A 15,003-nucleotide genomic window follows, 5' to 3' on the forward strand; every position below is an offset into this window, starting at 1 on the left:
GGACTGAGTGCTTGACCCTACCTGTCTGTGTGTTAGGCTCTCACTTTGCCTTTCCAGGTCTGTCCCAAGGTACCAGGCACCACGTCCCGTCAGCTCAGGATAACTTATTCCCTCTCTTTCTGACCAGGAACACTGTATATCACTTTATTCTTCTGTTATTTATAGAAATAACGTTTTTGGGTTTTTTCCCTGTATTAAGTGTTATTTATTTGCTTTACTTCTTAATAAAAATCTAGTGTATTTAAAAAAGAGATGGGGCTGCTGTGTGCAGGGGAGGAGAATGGGGCAGCTCCGTGGTTTCTGAGCAAGCACCGATACCTCAATGTCTCTTTACTAGAGGGGTGTTATCCAGCCTCTCTGCTGTGTCCAGTGTTCCAACCCCCCTGCCATGGGCAGGGACACCTCACACTAAACCATGGCACCCAAGGCTCTGTCCAACCTGGCCTTGAACACTGCCAGGGATGGAGCATTCACAACCTCCCTGGGCAACCCATTCCAGTGCCTCAGCACCCTCACAGTAAAGAATTTCTCCCTTAGATCCAATCTAAACCTCCCCTGTTTCAGTTTGAACCCATTACCCCTTGTCCTGTCACTACAGTCCCTAATGAACAGTCCCTCTCCAGCATCCCTGTATCCCCCTTCAGACACTGGAAGCTGCTCTGAGGTCTCCATGCAGCTTCTCTTCTCCAGGCTGAACAGCCCCAACTTTCTCAGCCTGTCTCCATACAGGAGCTGCTCCAGCCCCTGAGCATCCTCGTGGCCTCCTCTGGACTTGTTCCAACAGTTCCATGTCCTTTTTATGCTGAGGACACCAGAACTGCACACAATGCTCCAGGTGAGGTCTCACAAGAGCAGAGCAGAGGGGCAGGATCACCTCCTTTCACCTGCTGGTCACGCTCCTTTGGATGCAGCCGAGGATACAGTTGGTTTCTGGGCTGTCAGCACACACTGCAGCCGGATCATGTTCAGTTTCTCATTATCTATGTTTCTGAGGAAATTGAATTAAAAATAAGAGAAATTTAAAGAAATGCACCTTTTCCTCCCACTAAAAGATCCCTGTTGTCAGCAGGTAGCATCTGCTCTCCACCAGAGCTCACAAAGGGCTGATTTCTCCTCAAAAGGGTCATTTCATCTCACACATTTACATTCCTGACATGCCAATAGGGATATGGAAGCAGTGTGGGTTATTATCCCCCCCTTGTGTGTTTGCTGATGAACCTGTGCACCCATTTCAGGCTGGAAGCATTTGGAAGGCAGCAATGCAAGCTTTGAGAACCTGGGAATGTCGAAAAGAGCCAGAAGGAAACCACATTATCAACTATTCCCTTTTCCAATTGGAATTATTAACACATTCTCCCCCAATACACAATGTAATTACATCCTCCCCAAAAGTTTGAGGGTTTTAAATCTAAATAACCTATTCTGGGCAAAATATATGTTAAAAGAATTGGGGATGGATTGATTGATTGATTGATGACCCCATATCATGGATGAGAGCAGATAGCAGGAATGACCTCTAGTTATCTCTAGGCCAGTTCCTGCAAGGACAAACCTCCATTGACAGTAACCCCATCTCCTGTTAGCACAGGGTGCTGGGGATGCTGCCCTTGCTCTGCAGGTGGATGTGGCCAAACCTGTGAGCTGATGCTTCAAGGAGCTCAAGCCCAGGTTCATGTTCCCCCTGTGCTCTGCAAACAGCAGCAGGAGCAAGGCTGGCCCAGCTGCACAAACTGCTCCACATCAGTGCTGGAAACACAGGGCTGGATCACAGGATGCCTGGAGGTGTTGCAGGCTGGGCTGGGATTCAAGCTGATGGGATGCTGTGTGTGTGAAACACCCTGTCAAACAGCATGGAAACCTTGAAAGGGGCATGGGATGCTGTTATTACAATAATGGTTATTATTCCTACTGTTGGTATCACAGGATCCCAGCCTGGTTTGTGTTGGAAGGGGCCTTAAATCTCCTCCAGCTCCAACCCCTGCCACGGGCAGGGACCCCTTCCATTGGAGCAGCTGCTCCAAGCCCCTGTGTCCAACCTGGCCTTGAGCACTGCCAGGGATGGGGCAGCCACAGCTTCTCTGGGCACCCTGTGCCAGCGCCTCAGCACCCTCCCAGGGAACAGCTTCTGCCTAAGAGCTCAGCTCAGTCTCCCCTCTCTTGGGCAGGTTCAAGCCATTCCCCTTGGCCTGTCCCTACAGGCCCTTGTCCCAAGCCCCTCTCCAGCTTTCCTGCAGCCCCTTTAGGCACTGGAGCTGCTCTGGGCTCTCCCCTTGAGGAGCCTTCTCTTGTCCAGGCTGCCCCAGCCCAGCTCTCTCAGCCTGGCTCCAGAGCAGAGCTGCTCCAGCCCTCGCAGCAGCTCCATGGCCTCCTCTGGCCTCTCTCCAGCAGCTCCACGTCCCTCGTGTGCTGCTGCCCGGAGCAGGACACGGCTCTGATGTGACTAAAACAGAAGCCATCCGGTACCATTGCTCCCCATTACCCGCTGGGGCAGCCCCCTGCACACCGCTGCTGGGCTCACTGGGGCCAGACCCCAAAATGAAGGTGTCCGGGTGGGTTGGGGGTATTTGTCCCTTGACATCGGGGCCATGCCCCGTTCTAGGGCTGCTCCCTCAGGTGCTGCTCCCCGGCCATGCAGGTGCGGTCCCAACCCCTGCGGTCCCCACCATGAGCCTCCAGTGACACCTAGTGACTCCATAGCCCTGAGGCAGCCCGCCTGCCTCACGCATGGGGTCTGAACGGGGATTTGGGGTCATAAATACCACTAAACCCGCACCGAGGCGTTCGCAGCCTGCCCAGCGGGAGGGAGCGAGCCTGAAGCAGTCCCATTAGTGCGTTTGCAAGGTTTTTTTGGGGCAAGTCGGGGCAGTTTTGGGTTCGCAGGGGCTGCTGCCGTTGAGTCCTCACTGGGAGAGGGGGGACCCTGGCGAGTCGGACATGGATATAAAGGCTATTCCTCGCACGCCTGTACTATTACAATAACTCCTAATGAATAGGGAAGAGGCAGCAAAATTCCTCCTGGATTTCCGGGAGCTTTGGAATTGCCGCAGCCCCGTTCCGGGGCTTTATAGCGGTGCTTTCGGACGGCAGTGGGGGGCTGACGGGAGGGCTAAGATGGCGGCCAGCCCCCCAAAGCCCCGGGGCTGAGGCGGGCGATGGCAGGCGCCGAGCCCTGAGGGGGACCGGCAGCCATCTTCGTGTGGGGTGAAGGGGCCGGAGGAAGAGGAGGAGGAGGAAGAAGAGGAGGAGGAGGAAAAGGAAGAGGCGCTGCCCGCCCCGGCGGGTCAGAGCGGGGAAGTCGCCGCCCGAAGATGGCCGCCGCGGCGGGGGACGTGTGTGGTGCGGGGCCGGGGAGCCGAGCCGGGACCGGGGCTGCGGCTGAGGCGAGGTTCATCAGCAGCACCAAGGTGAGCCCAGCCGTGCCTTTCCCTTCCCCTTCCCCTGTGGCAAGGGGCACTTATGGGGAGGTAAAGGGGGGCAGACAGCGGCAGCCTCCCCTCAGGCTGGGCCGGGGGTGGGCTTCGGCTTCGGGCGCATCCCCTGGAGCCACGCGTCTCCCTCGGCAGGGGAAAGGCTTGTTCGCCACCAGGAACATCCGCAAAGGGGAAACCGTGTTCGTGGAGAAGCCGGTGGTGTCGTCGCAGTTCCTCTGGAACGCTCTGTATAACTACCGAGGTGAGCGGCTGGTGGTGGCATGGCCCTAGGAGGGGATGGCAGCGGCCCGAAGGAGCTGCCTGGTCCCCAAGGGGAGGGTTTGGGGTTTGGGTTAGCAGCCCTAAGAGGGTGGCCCCGCTGCCATTCCTGCCTCTGGGCTAAATGAGCTGTTGGGAAGGTTGGATGGGGCTTGGAGCAGCTGCTCCAGTGGAAGGGGGCCCTGCCTGTGGAGCTGGGGGAGCTTTAAGGTCCCTTCATCACAAACCATGCTGGGATTCTGTGGGGCTATGGGGTGGTTTTAGGGACGGAGGCACCCTCAGCCCTGGAGGGAAGCACCGGGTGCCACCATTGGGCATCAGCTCTGTGGGAACACTGATTCTTTAGTGGTGGTGTTGCTAATCCCAATCATGGCACTGCAGAGAGGAGCCCACGGAGGTGGCAGCGTTCTCTAGAGGCACCGGAACAGAAACCAAGGGGTGTAAAAGCAGGATTTAAAACTGTTTGTTCTACCTGGAGCCTGCTGCTTGCTGAGCTCTGTTGCAGCATGGGGACACTTGTTGGAGAGCTCTTAAACACTTCCCAGTGTTACAGTGCAGCAGACAAGGGCTTGACGTGTGTGTGTTAAACTGCAGCAGAAATAGGTATTCCCATGGAGGGAATGCTAAGAGACTGGTGCTTCCTGCTTGGGGATGGTCATAGAGTCATAGGATCCCAGCCTGGTTTGTGTTGGAAGGGACCTTAAAGCTCCTCCAGCTCCAACCCCTGCCACAGGCAGGGACCCCTTCCACTGGAGCAGCTGCTCCAAGCCCCTGTGTCCAACCTGGCCTTGAGCACTGCCAGGGATGGGGCAGCCACAGCTTCTCTGGGCACCCTGTGCCAGCGCCTCAGCACCCTCCCAGGGAACAGCTTCTGCCTAAGAGCTCAGCTCAGTCTCCCCTCTCTTGGGCAGGTTCAAGCCATTCCCCTTGGCCTGTCCCTCCAGGCCCTTGTCCCAAGTCCCTCTCCAGCTTTCCTGCAGCCCCTTTAGGCACTGGAGCTGCTCTGGGGTCTCCCCTTCAGGAGCCTCCTCTGACTCCCTGATGGTGTTGGTACCGGTTGCACTGTCTTGCCCTGGGCTCTGGCCCCTTCTCTCTTGGAAGGCTGTGCTCTCATCCATCCACGCTGTCTCCCCACAGCCTGTGATCACTGCCTGCGGGCTTTGGAGACAGCAGAGGAAAATGCTCAGCGGCTGCTGGGGAAGAGCTCCCTGGTGCTGCCTCACCCGGAGCAGTGCAGCATCCGGAAAGACCTTCACCAGCAGTGCCCCCAATGCCAGGTATGGGGCTGCCGTGCTCATCTTGGGCTCACTGACTCCTTTCCAGCACCCATCCAGGCACTTGTGCTGCCCTGCGATGGTGTCTTTCCCTTCTGCATCGCGATGGCTCAAGAGCTGGGGCTTAGATGCTCAGGGAAAGGGCAGAGCTGGGCCTAGGACCCCCTTTCCCTGCCTCCATAGCCAATGCTGGGCTCTGTGCCCTTTGCTCTAGGTGACGTACTGCAGTGCTGAATGCAGGCAGGCCGCTTTGGAGCAGTACCACCACGTCCTCTGCCTTGGCCCATCCCGTGACGACCCCACGCACCCCCTCAACAAGCTGCAGGAGGCATGGAGGTAGGGGATCAACCTGCCTGTGTCCCTTCTGGCCTGGGTGATGCTGATGGGACCAGGGCTGAGGACCATCCTTGCTTTGCATCCTTGCATGGGGTGGCTGGAGGGTAGTGGTGGCCACAGGTGGATTTGTGTTGGCACCACAAGGATCTGGATCCATGGCTGGGCAGCTCTTGTGTTCCTCTTGGTTAAGTAGCTACAAAGCACTGAGCTGTGCATCCCTTGCTCCTGAAGATCTCCAGCCTCTGGGAGATCTTCCTTGTAGCACCCCAGTGGGTACATACACTGCTGTCCCTGCTTGTAGATGACAAAATAGGCACAGAGGGGAGAACTGACATCCCTGAGCCAAAGTTTGTCAGTAATCCCAGCTCTTGCTGCTCTCCTGGGCTTTGTGTGGTGTCAGGCTGTAGTTTGGCGTGATGATACAGGATTATTTGGTTGAGCAGGCAGGTGGGTGCAGGCTTCTCCTCACCCTAAGCAGTACTGGATCTTCATGTGGCAATGCAGCACTGGGCACATTGGTGTGACACAAGTGCAGGCTTGGCCACATGGGTGGCAGCTGCCTCTGCCTCCCTCTGTCTTGTTTCTATACCAGCATGATTTGCTCATCTCTTTTCTTCATTCTTTTCCCTCAGAAACATGCATTATCCACCAGAGACTTCCAGCATCATGTTGATGGCCCGCATGGTCGCCACCATCAAACAGGTATGTTGCAGTCTGAGCCACAGCATCCAGTGTGTGCTTTCCTCATCCCATCATGACTGTTATTCCTGAGGACTGATCTCTCCTTTGGTGACTGAGGGCATCCTGCTTGAATAGATTTCAACATCTAGTGCCCCTGGGTGATGGAGACAGCAGCAGCAAAGGAGGTTCCTCTGGCCTGAGTCAAGCAGGTCCTTTTTCCATACCAAAACAGTCAGAACTGAACCTTCCCTTTGACTCTGTTTCTCTGGCTTCCTTGGTGTTTATTCTGACACTAAACTACCACCATGCAACCGCTTCTGGTGGCTCTTGGTGGCAACTGGATACCCCTGAGCTCAGGGGGGTTATCTTCTCCTCCCTGTCTCCTGGCTGGGAATGAAAGCCATCCCTTTGCTTGCTTCCTTTGTCAGGCTAAAGACAAGGAGTGGTGGATCAAGACCTTCTCCCAGTTCTGCAATAAGACAGCAAATGAAGAGGAGGAGATTGTGCACAAGCTGCTGGGGGACAAATTTAAAGTAAGACTCGCAGCTTTTGGATGTGTTCAGGCCCTGAGCCTGTTGTCTCCTTGTGTGTGTCTGTGAGCCCCGTTACAGTTGGGATGGAAGACATTGGAAATCCCAAGATTAGGGGCTGGCTAAGTTGACAGAAAATGGGTTTCTTAGAGGGCTTTGGGCTTGTGCTTCAGTGGGACATGCTGCTTGTTCCTGTGTTGATGTTTGCTGTGGGATGGCACAGGGTAGTACTTAGCTGCTGAGCAGGTGATGCTGCTGTGAGGGCAGCAGCCTCCAGCCCTGCAGGCTGGGACGAGGTCCCCACTGACTCCTGAGCCTTGTGGCTTGTGTTGGGCTCATTGTCAGCCTGGGTGTGATGCCCAGCAGTGTCTCTCCACCCTGATGGTGTTGCCATGTCCTGCCAGGGCCAGCTGGAGCTGCTGCGCTTGCTCTTCACTGAAGCACTTTATGATGAACATCTCAGCAGGGTGAGTTGAGCTGCATCCTCAATAGCCTATGGCAGGATGCTGGGCAGAGCTTCCCCAGGGGCATTCCCCATTCCTTGCTTCCCCGAAAGCTTCCCTGTGGGATTTGAGGCACTCATGGGGTGCTGCTGCAGGCTGGCCTGGTGTCAGCTGCTTTCTCATCTTCCTTCTCTAGTGGTTCACTCCAGAAGGCTTTCGATCCCTCTTTGCCCTCGTTGGGACCAATGGCCAAGGCATAGGAACAAGGTAATGGGGTTTTCAGGATGTGCAGTCTCAATCCATTATCCAGTGATGGCTGAGTTCAGATGGAAGAGAGGAATGCAGAGGCAAACTTAAAAGCACTCTTTCATCTTGGCTGCATCCAACCCTTTTCTGTCCCTCTACCAGACCTCGGCCACTCAGAGCCATGTGTTTAACCCTTAAATCCCTGCTGTGAGGTCCCACCATGTAGTGACAGCATTGTGGGACTGTACCAGTGTCCCTCTGCTTCCCAACAGCTCCCTAAGCCAGTGGGTACATGCTTGTGATGCTCTGGATCTCCCCATGCTGCAGCGGGAGGAGCTGGATGCCTTCATTGACCAGCTCTACAAGGACATTGAGAAGGGTGAGCTGGAGACTCAGGGACCAGGAGGGGTTCTCAGTGGCCACTGGGAAATCCCATTCCCCCTGCTCCATGCCTGCTGCCTTTGGCAGCTCCAAGTTTGTGGGCATTGTGGCCCATGCAAAGCTCTGACCCTGTTCTCTTTGCTGCAGAGTCAGGAGAGTTCCTCAACTGTGAGGGATCAGGACTCTACGTGCTCCAGAGCTGCTGTGAGTAACCCAAGGACAGGGGGGGAAACTAGTGAGGAGAGAGGTGTCCTGGGCTGGCCCACCTCTTCCTGACAGCCTGTGGAGAAGGGGTTTGTGATTCCCATCCATGGGATGGGATGGAACCGGAGTTGCCCAGGGCCTGGCTGCTCTCTTGGGGTCTCCTGACATCTCACCTAGCTCAGTCCTGGCTGGAATGGCCTTGGATGCTGTGTTGTCCCTGGGAGCCATGTATGCAGTTAGCAAAGAGACCGTCTCCAACCTTGTCCAAGTGAAATGGAGCTGAGTGAACTGTTACAGGAGGGAATCTTTCTTGGCTGGCCCATGGGGACACAGGAGGGGATGTCCCAGCACCTGGAGCTGTTGTCTTTTGCTCCTCTGTGTTAATGGCAGAGCAGGAATGAGCAGGGACTGGCTGCTGGGGCAGCATCCTTCCCTCAGCACCTAGAGGTAGAGGTGGTGCTGTGCATCCTGGATGTGATCCAGGACAGTGTGTTTTGTGGTTCTGAGGGACAGCCCTGGCCCTGCACCCTGCTCTGCTGGACCCACAGTGTGAGTGGGCAGTGTCATGTGAGTTGACAGTCCTGAGTGCCTCTGCCTTCCTCTGGAGCCCCCCTCAGAGCCATGTCCCATCTTGCCCACAGGTAACCACAGCTGCATCCCCAATGCCGAGACATCCTTCCCAGAAAACAACTTCCTCCTGCATCTGACAGCTCTGGAGGACATCGAAGCAGGAGAGGTGAGGCAGTGGGCTCTGGATAAACCTGGGCTGCTCTCTCTTTGTTAGAGGGTCCCTGTGTCCCTTACACCCCCCATGGACTCCAGCCCTGCACCTCCTGTCTCTGGTGGTGTCCTGGCAGAGGAATTCACACCTCATCCCACGGAGGGTCTACCACATGCTGTGTTTTTGCCTGACTTGGAGAGGGACTGGGACAAATTGTGCTGCTTTGGGTTTATGGGCCTACAAGGATACTGGAGAGGGGTTTTTCATCAGGGCCTGTAGGGACAGGCCAAGGGGAATGGCTTGAACCTGCCCAAGAGAGGGGAGACTGAGCTGAGCTCTTAGGCAGAAGCTGTTCCCTGGGAGGGTGCTGAGGCGCTGGCACAGGGTGCCCAGAGAAGCTGTGGCTGCCCCATCCCTGGCAGTGCTCAAGGCCAGGTTGGACACAGGGGCTTGGAGCAGCTGCTCCAGTGGAAGGGGTCCCTGCCCGTGGCAGGGGTTGGAGCTGGGTGGGATTTAAGCTCCCTTCCAACCCAAACCACTCTGGGATTCTGGGATTCTGAGCCTGATGCGTTTCTCTCTGCTGACAGGAAATCTGCATCAGTTACTTAGACTGCTGCCAGCGGGAGCGCAGCAGACACAGCCGCAACAAGATACTCAGGTAGGGGCTGCTTGGAGCAACCCGGGGGGATGTGGAACCCCCTGTGCATCCCTTTTAGCACCCCCAGACTCCATCCCCACCTCGGGGCCTTGTGTGTGCCCTGCTGTGTGGCTGTGCAAGCTGATGTGCTCCTGGCAGGGTGTGCACGCTGTATGTGGTGCTTTTGGTGCTTCAGGCTCCTTCCACTCCCTTCTTCCTTGTTGCAGCCTCAGGGACTGAGGATTTGGGCTCCGTGCCTCTCTCTGCAGGTCCTGCAGACCCTTCCTGTTCTCCCCCTCCTTTTCCTTCTCTGCCCTTCAAACACAGGGGCTCCTGCTGATGGTCACCATCCCCATGTCCCATCACCCTGCAGGGCTGAGATGTCCCCCTCTCACCCAGACTTCCTCCACCCCTCCCAGCCCAGCATGGGTGAACCCCTCTGGGTTTAACATGCTTAGCCCCTTCCTGGCTGCTCCTGCCCTGGCCAGCAGCAGGGATGGGTTGTTCCCTGTCTCATCACCATCACTCTGCCTTCTTCCAGGGAGAACTACTTGTTTACCTGCTCGTGTCCCAAGTGCCTGGCGCAAGCCGACGATGTTGACGTGACATCGGATGAAGAGGAGGAGGGTGAAGGGGAGACGGATGATGCTGAGCTAGAGGACGAGATGACTGACGTTTGATCCTGGCCCCAGGCGAGAGGAGAGGGAAGGGACAGGGACGAGGATGAGGATCCTCCCGGAGGCAGCAGCTTTAATTCCAGGAACAGGGTCGTGTTGTGGGGTCAGGAGCTCTGGTGGAGTGGGGCAGCAGCGGAGCTGGAGGCAGGCCCTGCTCCCGCCTGTCCTTGTGTGTGTATGTGTGTGTTGGGCTGTCCCCATCCTCCCTGTGAGGACAGGCTGGGAGCATCCTGGTCCCCAGAGGTGCTGGCTGGGGAGGCTGGAGCAGAGCAGGGTCCAGCCAGCCCCTGGAAATCATGATGGTCACCCTGGGTCTGTGCAGCTGCAGTGTGGAGCACATCCTTCCCATCCCCACAGGGAAGAGGGGAACACGTGTGTGTGTATGTACTTGTGTTGTGCACAAGAGGTACTATTTAATGTCTATAGTAGCACTATCTACACACTATGGAGCTGGGATCTTATATATCCTCCATTCCATGCCCCAGCTTGGAGCAAAAGCCGTTGCAGGTGGGACAGAGATGCTGGAGGAGGTGGCTCAGATGCCTGAGAGCAGTGGACATGGTGTGGGGCTCTGTGGCTTCCCCACACTGGGATGTCACTGGCAGCAGAGCGTTGTCATCCATCCCATGCCACCTGTGAGGCCACACTGCTCTCTGCCTTGTCCTTGTCTCTGGCCCATGCTGGAGGGAGGACGGCTCCAAGCAATGGACGTGCAGCAGGTTGGGGTTGTGCCTGGAATATTTCCCTGCCCTCTTGGACTCTGGGAGCTGTTTTCCTGCTGCTGTTTCCTCTAGACCTGTGGCAGCTGGGCTGTGGGACTGAAGGTGATGCCTCTCGACATGGGCACCTCTGACACTGCCATCCCCACCAGCCCTGCACCCACTGCTCATCCCCACCTGCCCCGGGGCCACGTCCCCTTCAGTGTTCGTAATAAACAAAGACTGGTGAGAAGTGGGGCTGTGGTGGTTGTACTGGTTAAACTGGAGGGGGGTGTATGGCGATGAGGGGCTGGTCCCAGTGGGGACATGGAGGTTTGGGAATGGGGGAATTTCGGGCTCTGGATCTATGAGGATGGGGCTGGATTTTAGAGGGATGCTGTCCCATGAGGCTGTTCCTGCCCTGTTGTGTGACTGATCCATTCCTGGCTGCAGGAGGGAGTTTCCTAGGAGAAAACATGACGGGATCAGATTTATCCCTTAATTCCCAACCTCCTGAAGAAAAGCAGAGACTTCCCTTTAAAACTTGTTCGGATTTCATCAGCTCACACAAAACACACAGATAAGGGCATCTGCTAGAACAGACCAAACCCATCTCACTCTCCCATCCCTGCCAGACCGCATCCACTCTCTCAATCAGCAGCACAAAACACTGGTGGTATCTTAGGGAGTGTTAAAAGAGTCTCAGGGAGGTGCTGCCCTGCTCTGGGCCACATCCTCCCACCCCAAAGTCACTACAAAGGGTGCTCAGTGCTGGGTTCAGGGCCCCCACTGCAGGTGCTGGTGCTTGCCCTTCGCAGCAGAACCATCTCCCCTCTGCTGAATCCACTGGGGGAATCTGGAGCATGCTGGGATCTCTGGAGTACATCAGGAGCCTTTCCTCAAACCCCATCAATGGGACAAGCTCCTGAGATCCATCAAGAAGTCCTTGATCTGCCACAGCCTCTGCAGCTACCAGAAGGTCCAAGGGGGCTGCATCATCTCGTACGTGGGGATGCTGGTGACATTGACAGGAATGGAGATGACAGCCCAGGGAAGTCCATGTTGCTCCAGAGAGCGTCTGATCATGTACCTGGGAGGGTAAAGAAGACACCAATAGGGTCACATCAACAGGGACATCACCGCAGGGATAAAGGTGTCATTGTCCCACTCTGCTCAGTGCTGGTCAGGCTACACCTGGGATACTGGGTTCAGTTTTGGTGCCCGCTGGACAAAAAGCTGTGGATGGGCTGGAGAGGGTCCAGAGAAGGGCCACAAAGATGATCCAAGGACTGGGAAGTGTGTGAGGAAAGGCTGAGAGAGCTGAGACTGTTCAGCCTGAAGAGAAGAAGGCTCAGGGAGACCTTGTCACCATGTCCAGTATTTAAAGGGTGGCTACAAAGAACACGGAGACTCCCTTTGGACAAGGAGTTGCATGGAAAAGACAAGGGGTGATGGGTGCAAGTTACTGCTGGGGAGATTCCAACTGGATCCAAGAGGAAATGTTTTCCCAGTGAAATCAGCCAACCACTGGAATAATCTCCACAGGGAAGTGGTGGATTCCCCAGTATTGGACACTGTTAAGACTGGGCTGCACAGGGTGCTGGACCATTCAGTCTGGGTCATGCTTTGCCTGGAAAGGTTGAACCAGATGATCCTTGAGGTCCCTTCCAACCTGGGATTCCAGGATTCTACCATAAAGAGGTGACAGATGTTCCTGAGCTGTTTGCCCTTACAGGCACTGGGACTGCTCTAAGGTCTCCCTGGAGCCTTCTCTGCTCCAGGCAGAACGATCCCAACTGATGGAATCCACTAAAACCCTGGTCCCAAAACCCAGGTTGGTTCCTGATCACCAGCATCTCCCTGTTCTCTGTGGGCAAGGCCCTTCCCACAAGCTATTCCCCACTTCGGAAGGTGGGATACCGGTTGGCAAAGGCACGTACCCATCCCTGCCCAGCAGGAAGAGCGCTGGGATGTCGGCCGTGCGCCTGGTGCTGTCCTGGATCATCTCGATGTAGAAGCTGTCATTCTCATAGGCGTTATCCGCGATGATGACCGCCCGCCCGCCGTGCTCCTGGATCACCCGTGTCTTGGACAGGAATGAGCAACCCCTGGGGCACACAAGCACAAACCTCTGGTGGCCACATGCAGCTCTGAGAGCCAGAATGTGCCTGGAGATTCCCAAAGGAGGGATTATCTCCCCCTGGCCCTGTGCCTCCTGCAAACCCTGCTCTGCTTTGAGGGTGATTTTAGGCACAAGCCACATGCACTCTGCCATCTTCTCCTTAGAATCCAATCCAATCCAATCCAATTGGGATTTTTCCACCTTATCACAGGCTATTTTGAAGATGGAGGGGATGGCGAAATGTGGATGTGTAACTGTCACCCTCTGCAGCCCCCCTCCTGCCCCAGTGTCCCCCACAGCAAACATACCCCCTCTCCACCAAAGCGATCTGGTCCTGGATGAAGACACCATTATTCAGCTCTCCACAGGCTTCGGGGGGATCCGCCGGGACCAGGTGGATCTGGTCGTACCTTGTGTTCTCCAAGGGGGAGACAGGAAAGGTGAGTGAGGAGGGATCGGGGCTGCTTCCTGCTGTCCCACAGCCTGCTCATCCCTGGGTGCGCTGGGATTCTGGGGGGACCTATCCCAACATAGGAGGGATGTGGAGCTGCTGGGGAGAGGCCAGAGGAGGCCATGGAGCTGCTGCGAGGGCTGGAGCAGCTCTGCTCTGGAGCCAGGCTGAGAGAGCTGGGCTGGGGCAGCCTGGACAAGAGAAGGCTCCTGAAGGGGAGAGCCCAGAGCAGCTCCAGTGCCTAAAGGGGCTGCAGGAAAGCTGGAGAGGGGCTTGGGACAAGGGCCTGTAGGGACAGGCCAAGGGGAATGGCTTGAACCTGCCCAAGAGAGGGGAGACTGAGCTGAGCTCTGAGGCAGAAGCTGTTCCCTGGGAGGGTGCTGAGGCGCTGGCACAGGGTGCCCAGAGAAGCTGTGGCTGCCCCATCCCTGGCAGTGCTCAAGGCCAGGTTGGACACAGGGGCTTGGAGCAGCTGCTCCAGTGGAAGGGGTCCCTGCCCGTGGCAGGGGTTGGAACTGAATGGGATTTAAGGTCCCTTCCAACCCAAACCAGGCTGGGATTCTGGGATACTGAATACTTACAAACACACCACCAAAGTCCTTGGCTGGAGTGGCAGTGAAGATGTAACGGATGTCCCCAGGGCTCAGCACTTGGAAATACAGATACTCATGGAGGCGTAAACCTGGGTGGGCACAGAGAGAGGTGAGAGAACAAAAGGGGACATTCCTGAAAGAAACAGGAGGAAATGCACCTGGATTGGGGTGCATGGAGGGGAAATACAATGGGGTCAGGGTGCAGTGAGGGGAAATGCACACAGATTGGGATGCAGGATGGGGAAATGCAATGGGGCCAGAGTACACCAGGGGTATATGCAAACAGACTGGGGTGTGAGATGGGAAAATGTAATGGTGCTGGGATGCAGTGATGGGAAATGTACCAGGATCATGGTCCACAGACATAAAGTACAATGGGTAAGGGTGCAGCAAGGGGACACGCACCTGGATCGCGGTGCTGGGAGGCAAAATGCACCCACATTGGGGTGAAGGATGAGGAAATGCACCAGGATTGGGATGCACTGAGGGGAAATCCATCCGGATTGAATGAAGGAGGAGAAATACAATGGAGCCGGGATGCAGAAGGATAAATGCAGCTGGACTGGGGTGCTGGATGGGGCAATGGAATGAGGTTGGGGTGCATGGAGGGGAAGGGGAAACGCAATGGAGTTGGGAGGCAGTGATGGGAAATGGACCCGCATCGGGGCGTGGGATGGGGAAATGCAATGGAATTACAGTGAGTGATGGGAAATGCACCCGGAGCGGGGTGCATACAGAAGAACTGCACCTGAATTGGGGTGCAGGATGGGGAAATGCACCCACAACGAGGTGCTGGGTAGCGACGTGCAATGGGGCCGGGGTGCACCGAGTGGAAACACACCCGGATTGGGATGCAGGGGGGGAAATGCAATGGGGCCGGGATGCACCGAGGGGAAAGGAGCCACGGGAGAGGGGGCAAGGACAGCTGGGGGGTACCGGGGTCGGTCGGGGGGTACCGGGGCCGGTCGGGGGGTACCGGGACCGGTCGGGGGGTACCGGGTCCGGTCAGGGAGCGGAGGGACCAGTCGGGAGGTGCCGGGACCGGTCGGGGGGTGTCGGATCCGGTCGGGGGGTACTGGGACCGGTCGGGGGGTACCGGGTCCGGTCGGAGGGTACCGGGTCCGGTCGCACCGCTCGCACTCACCACAGCCCGGGCAGCAGCAGAGGCAGAGACAGAGCCACAGCGACCGGCGCAGCATGGCTGCCCCCGGCACCGCCCGCCCCCGCGCCGCGCCCATTGGTGGAGCCCCAGCTCCGCGCCTTCTCATTGGCTGATGCTGCTGTCAATCTCCTGAGGGACCCGGCGGAAGCCTCTGCCCT

At 56.6% G+C, this 15,003-nt stretch overlaps 2 protein-coding genes across 2 annotated transcripts; one reads left to right on the forward strand and one right to left on the reverse strand.

Moving 5' to 3' along the window:
- Positions 1-3,281: 3,281 nt before the first annotated feature.
- Positions 3,282-10,770, forward strand: SMYD5 (SMYD family member 5). Its single transcript, XM_034064715.1, has 13 exons — positions 3,282-3,404; positions 3,564-3,672; positions 4,827-4,966; positions 5,178-5,299; positions 5,932-6,001; positions 6,409-6,513; positions 6,915-6,977; positions 7,150-7,220; positions 7,472-7,578; positions 7,728-7,784; positions 8,426-8,520; positions 9,093-9,163; positions 9,684-10,770. Exons 1-13 carry the CDS (start codon positions 3,309-3,311, stop codon positions 9,820-9,822), a joined length of 1,245 nt encoding a protein of 414 aa, XP_033920606.1. The 5' UTR covers positions 3,282-3,308; the 3' UTR covers positions 9,823-10,770.
- A 278-nt stretch (positions 10,771-11,048) lies between these two features.
- PRADC1 (protease associated domain containing 1) lies at positions 11,049-14,909 on the reverse strand. The gene is made up of 5 exons (XM_034064794.1): positions 14,828-14,909; positions 13,672-13,772; positions 12,948-13,057; positions 12,458-12,625; positions 11,049-11,607 (listed from the first exon to the last, which is right to left on the reverse strand). Exons 1-5 carry the CDS (start codon positions 14,880-14,882, stop codon positions 11,487-11,489), a joined length of 555 nt encoding a protein of 184 aa, XP_033920685.1. The 5' UTR covers positions 14,883-14,909; the 3' UTR covers positions 11,049-11,486.
- Between the last annotated feature and the right edge of the window lie 94 nt (positions 14,910-15,003).

Source organism: Melopsittacus undulatus, chromosome 7, assembly GCF_012275295.1.
Source record: "Melopsittacus undulatus isolate bMelUnd1 chromosome 7, bMelUnd1.mat.Z, whole genome shotgun sequence".
NCBI classification, from domain to species: Eukaryota; Metazoa; Chordata; class Aves; order Psittaciformes; family Psittaculidae; genus Melopsittacus; species Melopsittacus undulatus.

Coding starts and splice junctions, on each gene's coding strand:
- PRADC1 (XM_034064794.1), bottom strand. CDS start 14,882: ATGCTGCGCCGGTCGCTGTGGCTCTGTCTCTGCCTCTGCTGCTGCCCG. Junction 13,058..13,671: donor AGGACTTTGGTGGTGTGTTT/GTAAGTATTCAG, acceptor TCCCCCTTGGAG/AACACAAGGTACGACCAGAT. Junction 12,626..12,947: donor ATCGCTTTGGTGGAGAGGGG/GTATGTTTGCTG, acceptor TGTGTGCCCCAG/GGGTTGCTCATTCCTGTCCA.
- SMYD5 (XM_034064715.1), top strand. CDS start 3,309: ATGGCCGCCGCGGCGGGGGACGTGTGTGGTGCGGGGCCGGGGAGCCGA. Junction 3,405..3,563: donor GGTTCATCAGCAGCACCAAG/GTGAGCCCAGCC, acceptor CTCCCTCGGCAG/GGGAAAGGCTTGTTCGCCAC. Junction 9,164..9,683: donor AGCCGCAACAAGATACTCAG/GTAGGGGCTGCT, acceptor GCCTTCTTCCAG/GGAGAACTACTTGTTTACCT.